Source organism: Manis javanica, chromosome 15, assembly GCF_040802235.1.
Source record: "Manis javanica isolate MJ-LG chromosome 15, MJ_LKY, whole genome shotgun sequence".
Classification (NCBI taxonomy): domain Eukaryota; kingdom Metazoa; phylum Chordata; class Mammalia; order Pholidota; family Manidae; genus Manis; species Manis javanica.
Window position 1 is genome coordinate 10096018 of NC_133170.1, and position 23300 is coordinate 10119317.

The 23300-nt window shown below is 39.7% G+C and overlaps 1 protein-coding gene across 4 annotated transcripts in view; it reads left to right on the plus strand.

Moving 5' to 3' along the window:
• Positions 1–23300, plus strand: part of ITPR2 (inositol 1,4,5-trisphosphate receptor type 2) — a 417532-nt gene that overhangs the window by 301687 nt on the left and 92545 nt on the right. For all 4 annotated transcript variants that reach the window (XM_073223365.1, XM_073223364.1, XM_073223362.1 and 1 more), the window contains exon 46: positions 17786–17893. In XM_073223365.1, the coding sequence (XP_073079466.1) occupies positions 17786–17893 (108 nt within the window). The remainder of the gene's footprint in view (positions 1–17785; positions 17894–23300) is intronic.

Below are 23300 nucleotides of genomic sequence, written 5' to 3' on the forward strand. Positions count from 1 at the left end.
ATTCAGCATTCAGGCATGCAAACCTGCTTCTCTAAAAAACCCCTAGCCCACTGGCCCATAACTCTGCTCCCTTTTATAGCAAAACTGCTCAAAAGAGCGTATGTAGTTGCTATCTCCAGTTCCTCTCTTTCTGGTCTCTTACACCAGCCCAGCCAGGCCTGCATCCTTCCCGTGGCCCCAGACCAGCTTATGGTGAGGTTGCCAGTGACTGCCACCCTCTAAATCTATCCTCATCTTTTTCCTTTTTGTTAAGGTAGCCTCATCTTCTGTGACCCGTCACTGACACCTGATGCAGTCGGTCGCCCTCTTCTTGTAACGCTTTGTTGGCTGAGCTTTCACGCAGCCTGCTTCCGTGTGGCCCCATCCTTTCTGGCTCCTACTCCAGGCCTGTAGTCACGTGTTTCTAGGACTCACTCCCTGGACCTCGTGTTCGCAAGTGGTACTGTCTCTAATCTCAGAGTCACGTGACTTTAAACCCCAGCTGTCCCATGATAACGTCAAATTTCTGTCTTCAGCGTGGGCCTCTCTTCTGAACGCCATGCCATCCTGGCACCTCCAGCTGCCTGCTTGAGATCTGCATTCGAACGTCTTGTTAGGCATCTCACACTACATCTCTAGTGGAACTCCTGGTTCTCCCACAGCCTCTTCCCTCTTTGCTACAAACCCAGGCGCTCTGACTGCAGAATGTGAGCTCTTGACCCCTGAGCTCTAACCTAAGGCCTGGTTGATGCCTCTCCCTCGTGTTCCCACTGCGTACGGGGCTTACATGTATCACTAATTGTTATCTATTGAATTGTGGTTTCGTTCACTAGACTCCAAATTCGGTAAAGATAGAATCTTCATTTACGTTTTATTCATGAATGTGTTGCCTTGTGCATAGCATTGTGTTTGATACAGTAAATTAAGTCAATGAATGAGTGCCTATTACAATCAGCAGGTGCTAAAGATGCCTGGAAAGGAAATAGTTTGACATTGGCTGGAGTTACTGTTGAGGGCTTTGTGAAGGGGCTGACAGTTTAGATGGATCCTCGTATCGATAAGGTTTAGGTAAGCAGAAAAGAGAAGGAGGCGTCTCCATCATAGGGAAAGAAGGGGCAGAGGTGGAGGTAATTCTCACCCTGGCGTGTGTGGGACAGACATCAGCGGAGGGAGACAGCGGTATGGTGCAAACATGGGAGGCAGCAATGGAGGGGCACATCTCACCAAATCTAGGGGGCTTTAGGTGCCAAAAAATAATTTAATGGACATATTTACTAAAATGTGGCTCAGCATAAATTTCCACTCAACTGTTCCCCAGGGCACTTAGTTCTTATTTAAGCTGCCATAAAATTAGCGAGATATTAACAATTTTGTAGAATGTTGAACTAATGATGCAAAACAAATGGCACTGAAATCTGCTTTCGAAGATATCTCCCAACCCAAAAGTATTATTGTAAGCCTTAGAAAGATCTTTTAATGATTGTATTTTTATTCATGCACTAATTTATACCCTGACATTCTTAAGCAAGTATTGAAGGATAAATCAATTAAAAATGAACCCATGAGAAAATAGAATTAGTAAACACATAAGCTAATATAAAAACACTAAGTAACATTCACGGTATATGTATTTATGTATGTGCTTGCATGTATGTGCCTGTGTTTATTGATTCATTTTTCCAGCTCAGACATAATGAAGAAAAGTTAACCGAGTAGCTGACACTGTATCCTGAAGATACCTTGTAGATGTATGAGATGAAAGAGGATAGCAGGACAGAAGGATCCAACTAATGCTATTGACTAAAATTACACCTTATATGAAAACAGTTTGTTTCTGAATTAGTAGCTAAGAGTCTCATGTAGGTGTGTGAGTCTTACTAATTATGTGATAAGCTTGCTCAGCTTTTGTGTTTTGTGGCTGTTGGTGCTTTTTGGATTTCAGTATTACTTATAAAAGCACGAAGTCACAAACCATTGTGACAAAGTAATTCTGGAAGATAAATTTTTGACCTAAAAAATCGTGTTTCAGAAAGGGGAATAGTTATCCTCAGGGAGACCAAAAAAGTCCCCCCTTTTATGTCACAACCAAGTAATTACGTGAAATTATAGAGTAGGGGAAAGTTCTGGTAAGTCCCTTGTTGGGATTTATGTTATCAATGGACTAAGGTCAATTTTAGGGATTTAAAATTGATTGGTTCAAAAGATGTTTTCTGAACCTATCTATGTATCTATCTAAACATTTTGTCAGATGTGTTGAGACCTATTTACAAGTGTGTGTTACTTTTGTAAGGGGTTTGCAAACTTTTTGCAACGGGTGACATAGTAAATATTCCAGGCCTTTCAGATTAAATTGTCCCTTTTTCAAATACTCAGCTCTGCCCTTAAAGTGTAAAAACACCCAGAGACAGCATTAAGCAAATGAGCATGGCTGTGTTAAAATGAAACTTCATTTAAAAATACAGGTGGCAGGCATGATTTGACCTAAGAGCTGTTGTTTGCCAAACCCTGAATTAGATGACTTTTAAAACTTCACAGTCAGGAGGTTTCTTGTATCCCACATTGGAAATCTCCTTATGAGTAAGAATCGATAGGTCATTTATTTTTAAGTGTTTTTCATGTTTATATTTATAATGTTTAATTCACTTTCTGAGTGTAACACATACACACGTACCCATGGGGAGACGTGATTCTATGACTTCAGCATTCTGTGAACATTGCAAGCCCGATCATAAATGAGAATTGACAGGGCAGGCATGTGTTCCTCCATTAGTTTGAGAGTATGAGTGAATCAGATTTGAAACAGGAGTGTGAATGAATCCAGTTAAAACCAGTGCAGGTGAGGTGGGCACAGAGCAGACGTACTTGGAATGAGATAGATTTAGGGGTCTAGGTCAGAGGGCAAACTAAAGAAATTTAGCTGGGGAAAAAGGTAGTTTCTGCTAACATCTGATACACAACGTGGGAAACTGAATGTGTGGGAGTTGAGGTCAAAAGCAGCGTGGAACACACCAAATTCCTGGACCCCATCCCCAGAGACTTCAGTTGAAAAAGTCTGGGTCAGGGCCCAAAATCGCTTCCACCATACATCCCGGATATTTTTGTTCAAGTTGTCCACAGGGTGCGGTTTGAAAAGAGCTGCTCCAGACGTCTGCCTTCCTGAGCTTCCTTCCCTAATTGTCTGACAAACCCCATCACCTGACCCAGATACCGCTCATCTGATTTCCTTCTCTTCCTTTGCCTTTTGTGCTTTCTGCCTTCCTGTATCAGACTAACCAGATTATCACCCAATTTTCATTTCTGTTAAACCCCCACTCCCGTCAGAAATTAAAGGAATTAATCTCTGGTATTTATTAACAGGAAAAGACCTTTTAAAAAATAGCTCGCACCAAGCAAACAAATAAAAAACATGACTCTCTCCTCCCTGGGCATGTGTTCCTTGGCCCCCAAGGCAGTGTGAGAATTCTGAGCCCCTCATTGCTTTATATGTAAAGTCCACAATGAACAAACAAGAAGAGGAGGCCAGTTGGTTGGGCCCAAACAGGGAGAGGCCCAGAGGCGAGGCTGAGGAGGCAGGCAGGGTCAGCAGGAGATCAGATCAGGAGAGCAGGTAGATCTTGCTAAGGGTTTTGGCCTTTATCCCAGGAGCAATGAGAAGCCATCACCACTACTGAGGCCCAAGTATCACTTGATCTCTAGCTGATTTAGTGACTGGGACTGCGATGTGCCGAGGGGCAGTGATGTGTGAGTCTTGGGTAACTCCTAGGTAGAGAGCTGTGGGTGGGTAGATGATGGCACATTTCACAAGACTGCAGATAGAAAAGGTTCGGAGATGGAATGGGTAGAGAAGAAGCTTGGTTCTAGACCCTTGGGGTTTGAGGAACTTAATGGAACATTGGGTTGGAGGTGTGCAACATGCGGTTGATTATATGTACCTTTTCTCAGAAAAGCCAGCCAGCCTTGAAGCATCTCTGTACAGAGACCTTAGTGTGTAAGTGTTATTTGAAATAGTGAGTGGAGAAGAGATTTCCCTGAAAAAGCAATTGGAATGAGGGGAGGAAAAGGCTATGAATGGAAAACCCTGAGTAACATCACACTTGAAAGGAAGAGAAACTTACAAAAACGGGTTGATAATGAGGTCTAAAGGAATGGGGTGTGAAAGTGAGGTAGGGGAGAGACTCCGAAGGAGGTGGGACCACTGGCCCCTCAGAACTCAGTACCCAGGGAGCAGCCACGCACCTGACCCCAGGATTCGGTACTAGCAGGTCAGCAGGAGTCTACTGAGGGCCATCAGTAGGGAGTGGTGGGAGTGGTGGCAGCAGAGAACAGGGGGCCGGGGTTACTACTCCAGAATGCACGTTAGGGTCAGAGAAGCAATGATGCTAAGCAGCCGAGTCTGATCCCTGTGGAATGAAAGCAAAATACCAGTTTTAAAACCTAGAGAGGAAGGAGAGTGCTATAAACACTGGTGGCATTAGGACTCAGATTGTCTCCGCGTCACTCTGAGCAACTGTATTTATACCCTCACTAAGCTGCAGTTGGTCTTCAGGAGAAGTGGTGTGTGTGTGTGTGTGTTCTGTTTAAAATGTCCATCCTCCAAGGTTCCCTAAGACTCCTCATATTTAATATTTGCTTTCCTCTTAGTTCAGTGGCATTACCTAAAAAAGTGCCAGTAAAGAGCTAATAGGAAATACTCAGTTTACAGTTTGCAAAAGCAGACCTTTATCTGTCAGAAGAGGAATTTGTTTTAGCTTGTACCGGCTCTGCGTGGTGCTGCAGGCTCTCATCTGGTATGGCGTGCTGCGGCATCACGGCGATGGTGCTAATTAAATGTCAGTGGGTTTGGGAGCTGCAGCGAGGCCTTCACAGTCAGACGGCTGAGACAGAGCAGGACCGAGAGGCAGCTCAGCCATCCTGGAGCTCATTAGGGTAGGGTTAGAGCGGGACTCCAGACAGCTCCAGGGTTCAGGTCCTAAACAGATGCTGCAAGAGGGCCCACCGACGAGCTCCAAAAGGAATAAACAAACATATGTCTCTATGGGCTAAACGGAAAACAACTTCTTTGGGCAAGTTGTCCTTGAAATTGTTTCACTTCATCAGTCCCTACCTTATTGACTGTTATCACTGATTCTGGAAGTGCTTGTTTTTAACTTGTTTTTAAAGTTGATGACTCCCACACATGCAGCAGTGACACAGACCAGGGGAGTAGTTTTCCAACATAATAAACAGACACATCTAGAAAAGATCAGCGCCCTCAGGTGCAGGCGGCAACAGGCGCCGGGCACTTCCCTATTTCTCCTGAAACCCTAGCATGCTCCTTCCCTGCATGTTGCAATGTGAGTGAGCCCAGGGAAACTTAGTCTGGCTTCTTTGTCTCCAAATTTTTTAATATGGTTTTTAATGAAGTATATTTGATATATATTGTATTGATTTCAAGTATACAGCATAGTGATTATTGAGTTATCTACATTATTAAATCCTCACTCTAACTAGTATAGTTACTATCTGTCAACATAGAAAGATGTTACCGAAGTGACTGTATTCTGTATGCTCTACTTTCATTCCCATGACTAATTTATATCATGATTAATATTTTGTGCCTCTTTATCCCCTTTACCTATTTCACCTACCCACACCAACCCCTCCCACATGGTAACCACCAGTCAATTCTCAGTGTCTATGAGTCTATTGCTATTTTGTTCATTTTGTTTTGTTTTGATTTTAGATTCCACCTGTAAGTGAAATCATATGGTATCTGTTTCTCTCTGCCTGGCTTATTTCACTTAGCATAATACCTTCTAGGTCCATCCATGTCAGAAATGGCAGGATTTATTTTTTATGGCTGAATAATATTCCATTGTGTATATGTATCATATCTTCTTCATCCATTCATACATTGATGGACACTTTGGTTGCTTCCATATCTTGGCTATTGTAAATAATTCGGTGATAAACATAGGGATGCATATATCTTTTCAAATCAGGGATTTTGTTTTCTTCAGGTAAGTTCCTAAAAGTAGAATTCCTGGGTTGAGTGGTATTTCTATTTTTAGTGTTTTGAGGAACGTCCATATTGCTTTCTGTAGTGGCTACACCAATTTACATTCCCACCAACAGTGTTAGGGTGATTCCCTTTCTCCATATCCTCGTCATCGTTTGGTATTTTTGTCTTTTAGATGGTGGCCATTCTGACTGGTGTGAGATGATATCTCACTGTGGTTTTGGTTTACATTTCCCCCATGAATAGCGACACGGAGCATCTTTTCATGTGCCTGTTGGCTGTCTATGTGTCTCCTTTGGAAAAAAATGTCTATTCAGATGCTCTGCCCATTTTTAAATTGAGTTATTTGTTTTTGTTGATGTTGAGTTGTATGAGTTCCTTATGTATTTTAGATATTAGCCCCTCATCAGATACATCATTTATGAATATATTCTCCCAAACAGTAGGTTACCTTTTTGTTTTGTTGATGGTGTCCTTTGCTGTAGAGAAGAAGTTTTTTAGTTTGGTGTAGTTCCACTTGTTTATTTTTGCTTACACAGGGAAACTTAGTTTTGAAACCACCATCTGCCTCTCCCTAGAATTACCCTGCACTCCCTTTCTCATGAGTGGCAGGATTCCCCAACCAGTTAGCAAGCTAGAAAGCTGGTGTTCATCCTGACCTTCCACCTCTGCCACCGGACAGCGTTGTCCTGTCACTGTTGCCTTCTGCCCATTCTTCTCACTCTGACTGCCAGCGTCCTACTGCCATCTTCATTTCTTGCCTGGACATCTACAGCAACGCCCTGTTTCTTTGCCTACAGTCAAGCTCCTCTTTCAATCCACTTTCTATAGGGAAGTCAAAGAGATCATCTCAAATGCCAACTGGTCATGTCTCTCTCCTTCCCGAACGTTTCAGTGGCTTCCAACAGGAGAGAGGATGCTCTCGGCCTCACGAACATGGCTTAGGAGATCTGTTATGATCATGCTCCTGATTACTCTTATCTGTTCCTACTGTTTTGGCTCATATTTATCAAGTACTTGGCCTGTCAGGTGTTGTGTTTCATTTGCTCATCACAATAACTCTTGGAGGTAAATAATAACAAAACACTGCTATTGTCTTCATTTTGCAGAAGAAACTAAAGCCTGGTGAAGCTAAGTTACTTGCTCATGGTTACATGGAACAAGTGAGATAGAAGGGATTTGAACCCAGGTTTTTCCAGAGCCTGTGATGCTAACACCTGTATAGCCTACTCTCTCTTCTTGCAGAGTATGTTCCAGAATCTGCCCACCTGCTTCACTGTCATCTGCTCCCAAACCATTGTCATCTCTCCACCTGGGTTACTGCAATAGGCATCTCACTATTCTCCCTGCTTCCCTTCACCTGTACATTCCTAGCTGTCCTCTCTAGCATAGTAGTTGCACAGTAATCTAAAATGTAATGTGAATTATGTCCCTTCTCTGTGCAAAATCTAGTCCTGTTCCTGAGCAAAAGTCAAATCATAGCATTGGCTTCCAAAGCCTCCTGATATGACCTGACCTCTCTGTCCCCTCTACCCATCTCCTGGCCACCTTCCTCCTCACCTCCTTAGCCACACTGGTCTCATGGCTGTGCTTTGAAGCCAAGAAACATAATCCTGCTTTGTGTCATTGAATTTACTGTTTCTTCTCCCTTTTTAGTTTCTGTGGAAATGATCTGACCGTTTGGTTTAAAATGGCAGCCTCCTTCCTCCTGGTGCTCATTTCTCCCATCCTCTGCTTTATTTCTTCTTAGCACATTCCCATTTTGGTGACCCCATGTCTATTTGTGTGTTCCCCACCACCAGAAAGTCAAGCCCTAAGGGTAAGGAGCTTTGTCTGCTTTGTTCACTATTATAACTGAAATTACTGGGCACATGTCAGAGGGTCCTTAGCTATTTTAGAATAAACACGGAGGGAATACACTAATCATTGTATTTAGCTCATGAATGCTTACATTATCAGGAGAATTTTCTGTTGCTGTTTCAGATTGGGGTAAGTGGGTCTTTATGTTACAATCTCACACAATACGCCTAATGGATCTAACAATATTGAGTACCATTTATGGATAATTCATGACCTTATCATAAAATACCAAAGAAGCTTATAATGCAGGCAGTATTTGCTTATAGTGAATATGTTTGTGTTCAGTGTCTATATTGTTAAATGTCTTCTCTACCAGTTGGCTATAGGTTTTTCTAGGAAAGGAGAACACATTTTTCTAAATGACTTTGTCTCTCAATTGTGTTTCCCCCTTTCCTCCCTCTGGGCTTGCCTTCCCTTTGTCTTTTCACTTGCAACCTGGGTGATTTACATTCTGAATGACTAGATACCGTTTAAAAGGGTGTTAGAGATGTGGCAGAATGAACAAGTAACAAAATAGTCTGTCTCAAATTATTTGTTCCTTTTCAGTTTGATTCATCTGATCTGAATCCTTCCTTGAGATGAAATTCACTTTGCCACCTCATTTCCTCCTCTATTAGGTCTGCCTTTGAAATGCAGAAGTTCACTTGAGCAGTAATTCACTTTTGAGACCCACTCTTAACAAAAGCTGACCTTTTTTTAAGCAGCTGTTGACTAGACGGTTAAACAGAGGCAGTGCTAGCTTGATGTTTCTCAGTCTGATGTAACTCAGAAGTAGAAAGCTGCAGAAACCTGAGGTTGAAATGCTTTCAAGCAATTTAACTTAAAGTTCCTGAAAATTAATCTCATAGTGCCTCTTCTCAATTCCCTACATTCCAGCCCCGGTTTTACATCTGGCTCATTTGTGCCCATCAGACTGGAGTCCTGAGCACACACAGTGGCAGTGTGAAAACTGTGGTGGAACTAACTCATCATGATAATTCCAAGCCTTTAATTAGCCCCCTTTAAAGTGGCTTTGTCAAGACTATGAGCAACAAAAATGCAATTGACTCATTCTTGGACTGGGTGATGGGCGGTAGAGGAGAGTAGATACTAATGCTGTGCTCTTGGTTAAACCTTGGTTCAGGAGCATCGGGAGTTTTACAAGCACCAGTCATCTTAGTCATTCTCTTTGATACACTGTTGTTATTCCACAACTAGGTAAATTGGACATCAAAAGGTCAAGCGATTTGTAGGTGTTCTGCTGAAAGGTCACTGGCAGAACCAGAACCCCGTATTGTGGATCATAAACCCACTCACTCCAGCAATTACTTTGAGAACAACAATCCTAAATTTTCTCAGCTGACCGTAAGACCTATGTTAATATGGTCAAAGCCCTCAAAAAGATGGCTTTCCTCACGTCTTGGCACCTGTCTTGGAAAAAAAAGGAATCACTAGAAACAGCAGAAGAATCAGAACGCTTTTGAAGGCATAAGTGATGCTATAATTCCTATTTTCTTTATGTAAGTGGCTAATTACTTTAATCCATAAATAGGGATTAAAACATCTTGCATATTTAAAAGTTGTAACTCAACATTTTCTAAAAATCAATCAGTCACTTTTGGAAAACTAAACAACATGTACCATTAAAAATTAAACAAACAAAAATATTTATGCCATCGACCATACATTTAATAAATATTTATTAAGGAGCCGTTCTTGTCCTTCTGTAACTTATATTCTAAGTGATGAGGGAGACACACCAAAATCGAGTAAATAGTATTTCACACTTACACATCATTATCTGAGTTGTCACGGAGAAGGATCCTTGAATTCTACTGGTGTTTCTCAGGCCACGTTTGAAAATTCAGTAGAGGGCGACCTGGATGGGAAATACCTGGTGAATTTATTTCTAGATGCTTGAACAAACTGCCAAGGTAATATTGTCCTCTCACTTGTAGATCTGAGGAACTTCCTTTATGGGAATAGTGAGACCTGCAGCTTTCAGAAATTTATCTTGACGTATAGAAAAAAAGAAGTAGGATCTGAAGATTGTCTATCTTTCATCCATTATACACAACAAAAGCAAAAATGTCCAAGTCCATATCATTTTGGTGTTTCCCAGAAATCAGTTATTACTTTTTCTCCTTATTAATGTTTATCTGTATTTTGGATAATTCTGTGAAACATGTAACGTTAGTGTCTTTTCTTTTTTCTCTCCCTGAACTATTTTATCTGTGTTGAAGAGGACACTGTAATAATGATTATCGTAGAATATTTTTGTGAAATACTGATCTCATATAAGATGACCTACTTATATACTATTTATTTTCATGTAGTTTCAGTCATTCAGAAAATGCTGTATGTTTTTACATTGAAATCAGAAGCAATTAAGCATTAAATTTTGCATGAAAAAATATAAAAAGACATGTATTTTCCCTCAAAATGCTAAATTCCTTATATTATCCTAATATTACATAGCTTTTAAAGTACTGAAGTAGGGGAAAGTATGACTTCTTTTAGTTGAAAGAAATAGAACTAAATAATGAATTTGACTTAAATAATTGTAGGGAAAGCTTGTTTTAGAAGATAATTTTGTGTACCTACTCATTTCATGAAAAATAAACTTATAAACTAACTTTATAAACTAGCATATGTACTATATATTATAATTTATAGTCATGTAAGCCTCTTTACAAACTTACATTTTTACTTGATTAGGATTTTAGTACAGAAATCTTCTTAAAAGTTCAAAGTGAGCTCAGAAATTACAAGCTATGAGTGATACATAAACAATTTTTAAAAATAAAATGGAATACTTTTTATATGTCTGATCACAGTTACAAGTTTTAAAAACAAATTGTTCAAGAAATTGCTTTGAATTATTAAAGGTATCTAAATGTTTACATTTTTCCTAGAGTTAAAAACAGTTGCTTCTTTTATGCTTAATTTTAGATTAAAAAAATGATTTTCTGTCAAGAATCTAAATTGGTCCTCGCGATAACATTTACTATCTGTTAGGACAATGGTTCTCAAATGTTAGCAGGACTGAAGTTACCTGGAGGGCTTGTGAAACGGGTTGCTGGGCTTCACCCCCAGAGGGGAGTTTCTGATTCTGAAGGTCTGAGGTGAGCCCCAAGAATTTGTATTTCTGACAAGCCCCCAGGTAACGCTGGAGCAGATGGCCCAGAAATGGCTGAGAGCCATTCTGTGAGAATGAATTTTAGCAAACACTGGGAAAGCCAGGTTCTTCATCAGAACACTTTGTGATCTTTATGTCAAAACGACAGAACAAAGTTAACTTACTACCTTAAATCATTTTAAAATGCATTATTTCTTTGGAGACATTTACTTTTTTTTTTATTCTCCTACTTAGCTTGGCTTTAAGGGTTGAGCTAGCAAACATTAAATTTATTATTATCACTGAAAGTCTTTTATTGGTTTTACTGTAATTTCAGATATATACGGATGAATAAGAGTCTAGATCATCTAAACATTGAATTTTTTAAAAAATTTTGATGAATTTGGCGTTTTTGTACTTCTCTGTCTTAGTTTGGCCACTGCTATAATGGAAATAATAAACTGATCTCTAAGAACCATATAGTATTTATTGTTGATATCAGATAAATCGTAACTCAACATTTTCTAAAAATCAAAAAAAGCCAATTTTTCTTAACTCATTGGGTAAAGATGCTGTAGCATAGGTAATTCTGGCATTGTGGGGTGCCACATCAGTCCTGTGGGTGGAGGGACGGGACCAGTTCCTTCCCTGTGGTGGTATGTACGTGGAAACGATGAGTAACAGCCTTGAGAGCCCATGCTGTGCTGGGGGTTGGTGGTCCCTGGTCTGGGGGTGCACGCACCGTCTACAGCCACCTCCCACAGTGTCCCTAAGTCTGAGCTGTCTCTTTTCCAGGTTTGCCAAACCATATTCCTCAGGTCGAATGCCCCTTCTCTTCTCTTTCCTGTCCAATCCCACGCTTTCGCCTTGGCCACGCTTTCTTTGGGGCTTTCTTCTTGGATTCTCAAGAGCCTATTTTAGAAATCCAGAAAAATGAACATTATTTCTTTCTCTTTTCCATTCCTGTTATGATCCAAATTGTGCTTGAGACGATATGAGCAACTGTGTTTGACTGGAGCAAGGAAGCCTGGGAAAGAGACTAGAACAAAAATTGAGTTTTTAAGAAAGACTGAGACTTGTAACTTTCTCCAGTGAATCCCTTCCATTACACCGTTTGCTGGACAGTCAGATCTCTTCCCTGCTCCCCATTGCCCGTCTGTAGTACTCTTCCCAAATCCCCCTCTCATCCCCCCCACTCTCTAATGTTCGCACCCCTCTCCTTTGGGAAACACCACCATCTCTCCCCTCCTTCATATTTAACTCAACTTAAACTGGGATATTAATTGGGGTTTCCCACAGCCTAGATTCTGCTGACTGAGGTGGGGAGGATGCACTCCTCTCTGCTCAGAAGGCCTGAAGCTGATTTCCTTCTAACATGTCTAAGTGCGGACACCCCCTGACGCCGTAAGCATTTTCTTACTGAGATCACACAGTTCCCTCTCCTGTAAGAAAGCCTTTCCTTCCTTAGCATACGTTGACCCTACTCCTAACAGAATGACATTTCTGGCATCAATATTCTAGAGGAGCAGTCATTTCTTCTTTGGGCAGTTTCCTTTATAAAGGACTTCAAGCACTGAGCATAGCTCTGGACAGAGGGTACCATTTCCAAGTGGATTTGTTCTAACCCTCAATTCCTTTTCTAAGAAGGGAAGAGTGGGTAAGAGGATCTCAGTTTATCTTGCCACAGTTAAGGGAAAACTTCCTCTTTGACTTGTATTTCTATTAGCTTCTGCTGTAGATAGAAGGTGTGTGTCCTCCCCAAAAGTTGAATCCTGATTTGGAGATGGGGCCTCTGGGAGGTGATTAGGTCATGAGGTTGGGGCCTTCAACAGTGGGATCAGCATCCTGAGATCCGAGAGATACTTTGCCTCATCTGCCAGTGAGGTCCGGTGGGACGACCCCATTCCTCTGAGGAAGTGAGCCCCCCTCCTGACGTCAGATCTGCTGGTGCCTTTATCTTGGCCTTCCCAGTTCCCATATATATGAGAAATAAATTTATATGATTTATAAGCCACCCAATTTGTAGTATTTTTGTCACAGCAGCCTGAACAAACTAATACCGCTTCCTAGGGCTGCAGAACAAATCACCACAAACTTGACAGCCTAAAACAGCAGACATTTGCTCTCTCGCAGTTTTGAGGGGCGGGACTCCTGAATCAAGGTGTTAGCAAGGCCGTGCTCTCTCAGAAGGCTCTAGGGTAGGATCCTTCCCTGCCTGCTCTTAGCTTCTGGTGGTTGCCAGCAGGCCTTAGCACTCCTTGGCCTGTATTGCTCCCCTCCCTCCTGTCACCTCTCAGCTTCCTCTCGTGTGTATGTGTGTCTGTCCAAATTTCCCCCGTCTTATAAGGACAGTGGTCATTGCATTAGTGCCCACCTTAATCCAGTGTGACTTCATCTTAACTGATCACATCTGCAAAGACCCTATATCTAAGTAGGATCACATTCACAGGTGTTGGGATTTAGGACTTGAACATGTATTTCTAGTGGCCACCGACACAATTCAACTCTCAGCAATATTTTCTCCTCAGACTCCTACGTGGACGTTTGGAATGGCTCCACTTTCTGTGTGGCTTTGTTCAGGATGGCTTCCTTGGGCCTCCTCACTTTCACCTTCCTACCTATCTACCCTCTTTCCACCTATGGGCATTCTATCTGTTCTTTAAAAGCTTTCTCATATGCATTTCTTACCTAATTCCTCTCCTAGTGCTACCGACCAAATGTGATTGCTTGCATTCTGCCCTTACTTTCCCATATATTAATTACATGTTTATAATTGCTTTCATTCCTCCAACTAGCAAGTAGGTTACTTGAAGGAAGAAAATAAGTTCTTACATATTTCTATAATCCCTTAGTAGTTTTGTGCTTTGCACGTAATAGAATCACAAAGTTAGAGAAAAATAGATGTTTTGAAAATACAGGGCTTATGTATTTTAAGTAGATTAACATAGGCAAAGCCTTAGTTTATGTTCTCTTCTGCTGATTTCTCTCTGCTTCAAACAGAGTATCTGATATGAGATCATTGCACAGGTATTAACCTAAACATCTAAGGCAGTGATTCTGACTGGCTCCAGCCCTCTTTGTGATCTTTGGAGAGGCAATTTGCCATGTCAGTTTGGCCAGTTAATAAAAGTGGAACTCACATGAAAAAAATCACAGATCAGAAGTGCCAAAAAAACAATTCTTGTTGAATATCATTCCAGTGCAATTTCTTAATTTTTTTTACCCCATCCTTACTTGGACCCACACTGAAATGAACATTAAAATCCTAATGATAAGAAAATAGTTTGAATGGCTTAATAATGGATGTTATTAAAAATGAAAAGCCCAAGTCCATCATCTTTATTCTGCAGTCGTGGGTTTCAAAAGTGGTACGGTGTTACTAAAAGATCCTGCTATAGATTATATGTCTTTATATATATATGGTTTCTACTTAGGTGTATGTGTGTATGTTATGTATTTATACATATACATATTTTTATTCCTATTTAATGTTGCAGATGTATTTAAATTACAAGTATGTTATGATGCATAATGAGGTGCATGATTTTCCTTTTTCCTTTGAACACATAATGAAATACTCCTTAGCCCTTCTTGGTAGACTTTCTCTGCGGGGGATGTGTCTTCATTCTTCCTGCCTAATATACATGCATGTATCTGCCCATGTGTTACACTGCATTTTATTTTAAAACGTCAACATTATGATAGATGATAAATTATCTCAGGGCTAGTGTTTGTATCTGTAATAATGATCTAACAAACAGTTCTTTATTGGTAAAATTCTTTTGGCACCACTTACCAAGTAGGTATGACAAATATATGCCCCATGTCCATACAATGAATAAATCAACTGCGACTAATTTGCTTAATAATGATTTTGGGGATAACAAGGATTTCTAGGGCCCAGAGATTTCCCACCTGTGACATTATTCCCTTTTAGTATTCAAGGATGATGCCCATGTTCAGATTCTTGTTTTGAGTAATAGTGATTATTGGCTGGTTTTCCGGAGCATGTTGTGCAGTGACATCAGCCACTTCCAAGTGCGGTTGTGAGCGTCTCTGAGGGAAGTTGGGTATCATAAGGACTGGCCTTGAATATTTTCATTAGCTCAGTCTTTAATTAGGACTTAAATTCGTTTTCTTACTGTGCTAGCTCTCCACAGATATGCTGTGCTTGTCCAGAAACTGACCAAGGTTTTTCACCTGTGGCTTCCAAAGCACATAATGGTCAGTGATGCTATATGCTAAGCTTCGGGTTTGGGGTTGCTTTTCTTTATTTCTGTCCTACAGAAGGGCACATAACAGGGGATAGCCTTTGGTTGGCAGCAAGGCCATTCTAGAGAACATCTTTAATAAAATTAAAGCTTCCAACTCCACTGATAAAATAAAAGTAACCAGAAAAGTACTTCTCCATGTTCACACCATCATAACCCCAAATCTGTGTCCGCATTTGCTACTGTCTGCATGGATGAATTTGGTTCTATCCAAGGCAAACCCTTCCACTTATATTCTAGACCATTCCATTCTCACCTACTCAGAGTTGCTCTAGTGAATGTTTCCTCTTTCTCAAAGACAAACATGATGCTATACTTCCCATCTTTAAGAAAACCTCTCTTGCACCTTATCTTTTTTCTTAGCTACCACCCTGTGTCTTGGCTTCCCTTGCAGCAGTACTTTTCAAGAGTCGGCTATACTCCTTTTTATCCTTTCTTATTTAAACCCACTACATTAGGCTTCAGTGTCTACCACTACTTGAAACTGCCACCGATCAGCCAACCAGTGACTTCCAAGTCGCTGCGCCCGTGACCACCCCCAGTCCTCATTTGAGTTGACTGTCAGCAACACTTGACATCGATAATCACTCCCTTCATCTTGAAGTTCTTTCTTCTTTGGCTGGCAGGACACCTGATTTTGCAGGTTTTGTTCCTTCCTCACTGGCCCAATTTTGTCTTCTTTGCTCATGTCTCTCTTCTCCCTAAGCTCTTCTGGGGTTCCTTGGATATCTCTTCTCTGTCCAAGCTCACTTTTAGGTGGTCTCATTCAGGCTCGTGATTTTAAATATCAGCCATATGCTAACAGCCCCTAAATGTATAGCCCCGGCCCCGATCTCTGTGCAGAACTCCTGACAAACATACCCAACAGCCTTGTCATCTCCTTTCGGATGATGTCTAAAGCTTCAAGTCTTGATTTTCTCCCTCTAAGTATGCTCCTTCTGCATTTTTCCTTAGTAAATTGCATTTCTAAACACCCACTCGGACAGGTCAATAATTTTGCAGTCTTCCCTAATTTCTCTCTTTTTCTCCACCCCAGATCCAATCATTAAACATATCACGGCAGTTTTACCTTCAAGAACTCACCACTTCTTTAAAAAAATGCTAAGACACCTAAATGATTATAATAATTATATCCTTGGAAATACATTTAGATTTTTACTAACACCTAGAAGTTGTAACAAGTTTCGTGACTATGGATGGTAATAAAAATCTGTGTAATTCATATTTAGTCAACACCAAAATATAAATATTACAAAGGAAATTATTTTCTTGAGTGAGTTATAAATTGTCCTGAAAGGCAATTTTGAAGTAGTAGTTTCAAAGGTGATTTGTTCTGGAACGACATCAATGGAATGACTGTCTAATTTGCCAAATTATCACAAGGATAACGTTTATTTGTTTTATAGTTTCTGTATTATTGTTTGAAATGTATAATCATAATTTGAGCTAATATACCTTACTTGTAATGCAAAGATATCTATTGGTCTGTAAAATGTTGATGAGAACACTGGCTCTGGAGCCATACTGAGTTACAGACTGCCTCTGTCATTTTCTAGCTATGTTATCATGGGCAAGTACATTAAATGCACCGTGCTTCAGTTTCCCCACCTGTAAAATGGGGATATTAAGAGTGCGTACCCCAGGATTTCTTAGAAGGATTAAATGAGATCATGTTTAGGATGGTAACAGGCACAGAGTAAGAGACAGGAACTGGTACTAGAAGTACAGGAATTATATGGAGTGTTTTTATTACTAGAAGCTCTCAGGAACTTGAAGCGTAAACAGAATCTCTGACAGGTTAAAGACATTACAAAGCTCTGGGAATTTAATTGTTCAGGAGAGCAATGTATTAGTTATCTACAAAGTGAGAGAACTAGCTAACAAATGCCATAGACAGTCACATGAGAGAGCAAGATTACTTCTGTTAACAGCAGTTTAAGATGATTTAAGGTGAATTTTTTGTTTTTTAAATGCCCAGTTTCAATTACAATAAAACTGATCTTGACCCAGACAGCACCAGTTCTGACATATGAATATGTGGAAACCTAAGACTTTCGCACAGCTGCTAATGTAGATCTTTGATTAGGTGCCATAAGACAGGCTCTTCTGAAATATAGATACCTATTGATATGTATACAGGAAGTTGCCATTTCTGTAGGTACTGCTACCCACTGAAGTATCGCACTGTTGATCAAGTTGTTATATGTGCATGTAGTTTATAGGAGTATTAATTGTATATCACTGTAGGCTTTTCTTCTTCCTGGGACAATTACATGTTTAACAAAGATGTAAATTGAATCAACAAGTCTTACCCGAGTACTAACTCTGGGCAAGACACAGTCTCCTCATGCTAAGAACATAGTGATAAAAAATATAAGATTGATGTGGTAATAGCCGATCCTTGTAATTTTACTATTTATTGCCTTTCAGATAGATAGGCTTTCCTGAAATGTAATTAATTGCCATTAACCCCAGAACTGTGAAGCTGTGTGTACAAAGTAGACCAAGTAAGTTTAAAGTTTGACCCACGAAAGGGAGAAAAAAAGACCTTAAACCTTTTTCCCTTCTTTCTCCCTCCAGTTGGCCCGTCACAACAAGCTGTTACAGCAGATGCTCAAACCCGGATCGGATCCAGATGATGGAGATGAAGCCTTAAGGTATTATGCTAACCATACTGCACAAATCGAGGTAACTACCATTTCTTATAAGGGACCGACTTGAAAAGATATGTTGACTTTTAATTTCAGACCATTTTCTTAATTGTCTCCTAGAACAGTGAAGCAGAATTGAAAGACACAAACTGCTAAAGTACATACCACAGGATGAGTTGTGAGGAGTGTCAGTAAGAAACCAAGGGGCACATCTTTCAAAGTTGTCTTCATTTTTTTTATCAGAACTATATATAAATTTTATTTTGGAATGAATGGGTTATCTCTTTTTGTTTTGTTTTGGTCATGGAAGCAACCATTGCAGGGCAATGATGTTTTAGGGAAAGGATCATCATAATGGAAGCTATCATTCGAGAAAACGTTTCTTTTTAAAAACTATAGAAGGCTTAACTAAAGTGGAGCTCATTGGTGACAAAGTGTTCAAAAGTATAGGAAACATGGAAGGCACTAATAAAGTTTTCATATCAGTACCATAAATTTGGAATGGTTTAACTGTTTCCATTTTTGATATGCAGCAATTAACTCCCCCAACCCCCCAAATGAGACATTATTGAATGGCTGGTGGCAGTTCAGGGGGTTGTGGGTCAACCTTACCATTACGTGTTTTGAGAACCATCTGGCTGTCCTTGACTAGCTATGGTATCATTTTGACACTTGTTGACAGAGTGAGTCAGGCTAAAATGAGCAGAGGAGTTGAAGCTTGTCACTAGTAATTGACAGTCATACATTCATTCATTCTGGCAGATAGTTTTTAGTTTTCAGCAGAATCCCTGCTGGACATCAATGCTACTCATTCTCGGGATATGTAGTCACTATACCTTGTTGTTTACTGGTGTCAAACTTATTCCAAGTGTCGTTATGTCCCATGACGGACCTTTTGCTTACACTGGTAAACAAACATTAATAGTACTGCAGCTTTGGTAAAGACTTGACCCTGTAAAACCCCAGCTGGCCCAGCAGCAAAGATATTGCTTACTGTATCAGGTGCCTAGGAACTGTTCCTAAGTAGAAATTGATCCAGTGGACCCTCGCACCCCTGATGTTCTGAGGAAGATGTGAAAGTACAAAGCTGGATGATTAGAGGGATCAGAAATAGCAGGTGGAATGGTCAGGCCGGAAGAAGAGTTTGGGGTAATACCTGTGTGTAAGAGGTGGGGCTTGTTGTTTGAAGTTGGATTTTTATTGCTTTCCTAGCCGTGAGGAGAGATTTCTCTGTAAATACACAAATCCACTAAATGTTTACAGACCACTTCCTCTCTACCAATTACATACACATATAGAAGATAATACTGTTTAGTAAGTGCATAAGCAAAGGACCAGGGAAATGTAGAGAAAACAGTAGTTAACTGTGCCTGGTGAATTTCAAGATAGAGAAGTTGCCATAAAGAATGTATTAAAGATTGAGTAGAAGTTTCTCTGTGCCAAAGATTGGGCACAGGATTTCAGGAAGAAGTAAAAAGGGAAGACGTGTAAGAACAAAAGAGCGGGATGATTCTTTTCACAAGATTACCTTAGTTGCTGTTCAGAGAAAGGGTTAGAACAGAGAATGGGGTAAGGAATGCAAGTAGAGCAGACAGAAAGTTACAACAGAAAAGGTGAAAGATGGTGGTATGGAAGATGACTAGGTTGGAGAAAAACATACGTGTGTGTGTGTGTGTGTGTGTGTGTGTGTGTGTGTGTGTGTGTGTGTAAGGCGTATTGATAATGCCCATTGTAAAATATAACAAGTAAGGGAAATGTTATCGAAAAGAGTGCCCCAGGCTTCAGGTTTGAATAAATGGACAGAAATTGGTGTTTGCATAGGAATCCTAGCTTCGACAGTTAAAAGGCAGAGGAAGATCATTTGTTGATTCTTGTATTTTGAAGTGAGACAAGCACGAAGCTGGACGTAGAAGTCCAGGGTTCAAAGGAGTGATCTGGGCTGAGGATCTAAATTCCTCATGCTGACTAATTCTCGTGCTCATTCAAAGGCCAGCTCATGTGACCGGCTTGGAGAGGCCACCCCACCTTTCCTTGGGGCATTCATTACTTTCATCCCACTATGCTCCCACAGCAGTGTGACCATTCTGTCAGGCTTTTTATAGTTAACATATTCCCATTTCCTCCAGTAACATATCACATTGGTATATTGTGAACTTCTTGGGTGTCACTTTTCTCCTACTTGAGGCAGGGCTATTCTTGGATCACCTTTGTATGTCCAGAACTGAACACTATGCCTGGAACATAAACAGTAATGGTGTTGTTGAAAACAATAGTTTGTGTGTCATAGACTCAAAGATCCTGTAGGTTACCTGGTCTACTCACCCATCCAAGAAGGAATTGTTCTGTAGTGATCCAGCTTCCGCTTTAAGTTCTTCCTATGACAGACACCTCAGTACTTCAGAAGGAATATAGATCCACTTTTGAGCCACTATAATACTTAGAAAGTTAGTTATTTTTTATAAAGAGTGCACACTGACCCATTTTGACATTTACCCACTTCAGAACAGTTGCTACCATGTCCACATGATAGACCTTGCTCAAATATTTAAAGAACATCATGATTACTAAACCACAATCTTTTATAGACTGGGGCTTAATGTTGTTTTTTCATTTTGAATTCCCCAGAGCTCCTCACATGAGGACTGAATGAGCATTTGTAGAATAAATATATTGAAAAATTATACATCTTCGGCTTTTTACAGTTAACATATTCCAATTTCCTCCAGTAATCTCTCCTGTTTGTCAATTCCCCTTGTAAAATGTAACAACAAACAGAAACCTTCAAAGAGGCTGAATAGCTTGACTTGTAATAGTCAAGACATCCTTCTCTCCCTCCCTCCCTCTCTTCCTTCCTTCCTTCTGTCAATTTATTTAAACTGAAACAAAACAAAACAAAGCAAAAACAAAACAAAAATCCACCTGGTTTTCCCACCCCCATCCACCACTTCTGGCAACCACCATTCTATGCTCAGTATCTAAGAACTTGACATATATATATATATATATATTTTCCAGATTCTTCATAGAGGTCATACATTATTTGTCTTTCTCTGTCTGAATTATTTTTACTAGTATACTCTTGAGGTTCATCCATATTGCTGCAAGTGGCAAGATTTCATTCTTTATTATGGCTGGATAATATTCCATTGCTTATATATAGCACAATTTCTTTAGCCAGTCATCTACCAATGAACACTTAGGTTGAGTCCATATCTTGGCTGTTATAAATAATGCTGCAATAATAAACACGGGGTGCATGTACCTTTTCTCATTACTGTTTTTGTTTTCTTTGGATAAAAACCCAGAAGTGATATTGCTGGATCATATGGCATTTCTATTTTTAATACTTTGAGGAACTTCCATACTGCTTTCCATAGTGGCTATTACCAATTTACATTCTAACCAACAGGACACAAACATTCCCTTTTCTCCACAGCCTTGCTGACACATTATTTTTACTTTCTTTGATGATAGCTTCCGAAAGTGAGGTAATGTATCACTGTGGTTTTAATTTGCATTTTCCCTGATGACCAGTGATAGAGAAAATCTTTTCATGTACCTGTTGGCCATCTGTATGGCTTCTTTGGAAAAATGTTCAGATCTCCTGGCCATTTTTAAAAATGGATTATTTGTTTATTTCTTTGTTTTGCTATTGAGTTATATGAGTTCTTAATATATTTTGGAGATTAACTCCTTATCAGATATATGATTTGCAAATATTTTATCCTATTTAGTAGGTTACCTTTTAGTTCTATTGATTGTTTCCTTTCTGTGCAGAAGTTTTTTAGTATGATATAGTCCCCACTTGTTTATTTTCGCTTTTGGTGTCAGAGTCAAAAAATCATCTTGACAGGACCTGTCAAGTAGTTTACCACCTATGTTTTCTTCTAGTTGTTTCATGGTTTCAGGTTTCATGTTCAAATCTTCAGTCCATTTTGAGCTACTTTTTGTGTATGATTTAAGGCAGTAGGTGAGTTTTATTCTTTTACATGGGCCTATCCAAAATTCCCATCAAAATTTTTTGAAGAGATTCTTCTTTCCTAATTTATATTCTGCAAATAGTGACAGTTTTACTTTTTCCTTTACAATCTGGATGCCTTTTATTTCTTTTTCTTGCCTAAATGCTTTGGCTAGGACTTCAACTACTATGTTGAATTGAAGTGGCAACTGTGCAAATCCTTGTCTTGTTCGTGATCTTAGAGGAAGAGCATTCAACTTTTCACTGTCGACTATGATGCTAACTGTGGGCTTGTCATATATGGCCTTTATTATGTTGAAGTACATTCCCTGTATAACCATTTATTGAGAGTTTTTATCATAAATGGATGTTGAATTGTGTCAGTTGCTTTCTCTGCATGAATTGAGATGATCATATGATTTTTATCCTTGTTAATGTGGTTTATCACATTGGCTAATTTGATTATTTCAAACCATTCTTGCATCCCCAGAAAAAATTCCACCAGATCACGGTGTGAAGACACTATTTGTTAAATGCATCCTGAGTTTTTTTCTTTTCTTTTCTTTTCTTCTTTTTTTTTAACATTTGATGCTGTTGGATCAAATAAACCATTTTTTCCCCATATAGTTGCCTACCATACCAAAGAGGTCTAATTCTTCTTCTGTATAACTTATTTTTTAACCTATATTCAGAAACTTATTTACTGCTGCTAAATTTCATTTTTTTTTATGAGAGTGTTCTATTATGTAGTTTGCATATATAGCATATCATTTAGAATAGCTTCAGTTACGCATAACAGGATGCTGGACTGACAGTTGTTTAAACAGTAAAAATATTTGATTTTCCTACATATTGAGAAGTCTGTAGTTACCAACAGTTCTATAACTGACAGAATGATGTCTTCAAACATGCATGCCTTTCCCATATTTCTCCTAAGTCTTCTCTGTTATGCTGGTGATATCTCATCGCATGGTTGCAAAATGGCAGCCAAAGTTTCAAGTGTCATGCCCTTATACTCCCTTTTGTTCTAAGGAGGAAAAAAAGAAGGTACAGGCAAAAAGAGCTTTGTGTGTGTGTTTGGTGTTTTGTTGTTACACTTTTGTCTGTCTCATGTGGCTGACTGTCTTCTCAAAAGCAAAATCTTTCCTGCAGTCCCCTCTTCATCCCAGGCTATTTCTACTTAGGCCTCCTTTTCCAGAACTAGGTCACATGCTCACCATCGTACCAGTCAGTGCAAAGGGAAATAGAATGACTCTTCAGACTTAACAGCAATCTTGATTCATTCTTCAGGGCTGGGATGAGTACGTAAATATGAACCTTGAGATTTAGTTTATGCAAACCCTTGTCACATAGTGAAGCTCTGAAAATATTCAGCTTGTTTTTTGTCTTGTTTTTGTTTTTGTCAACGGTTAAATTGTCACAAATACCAAATAAGACAAGTTCAAACTAATGGATATTTACATCTGGATATATGCTCAAATGGATA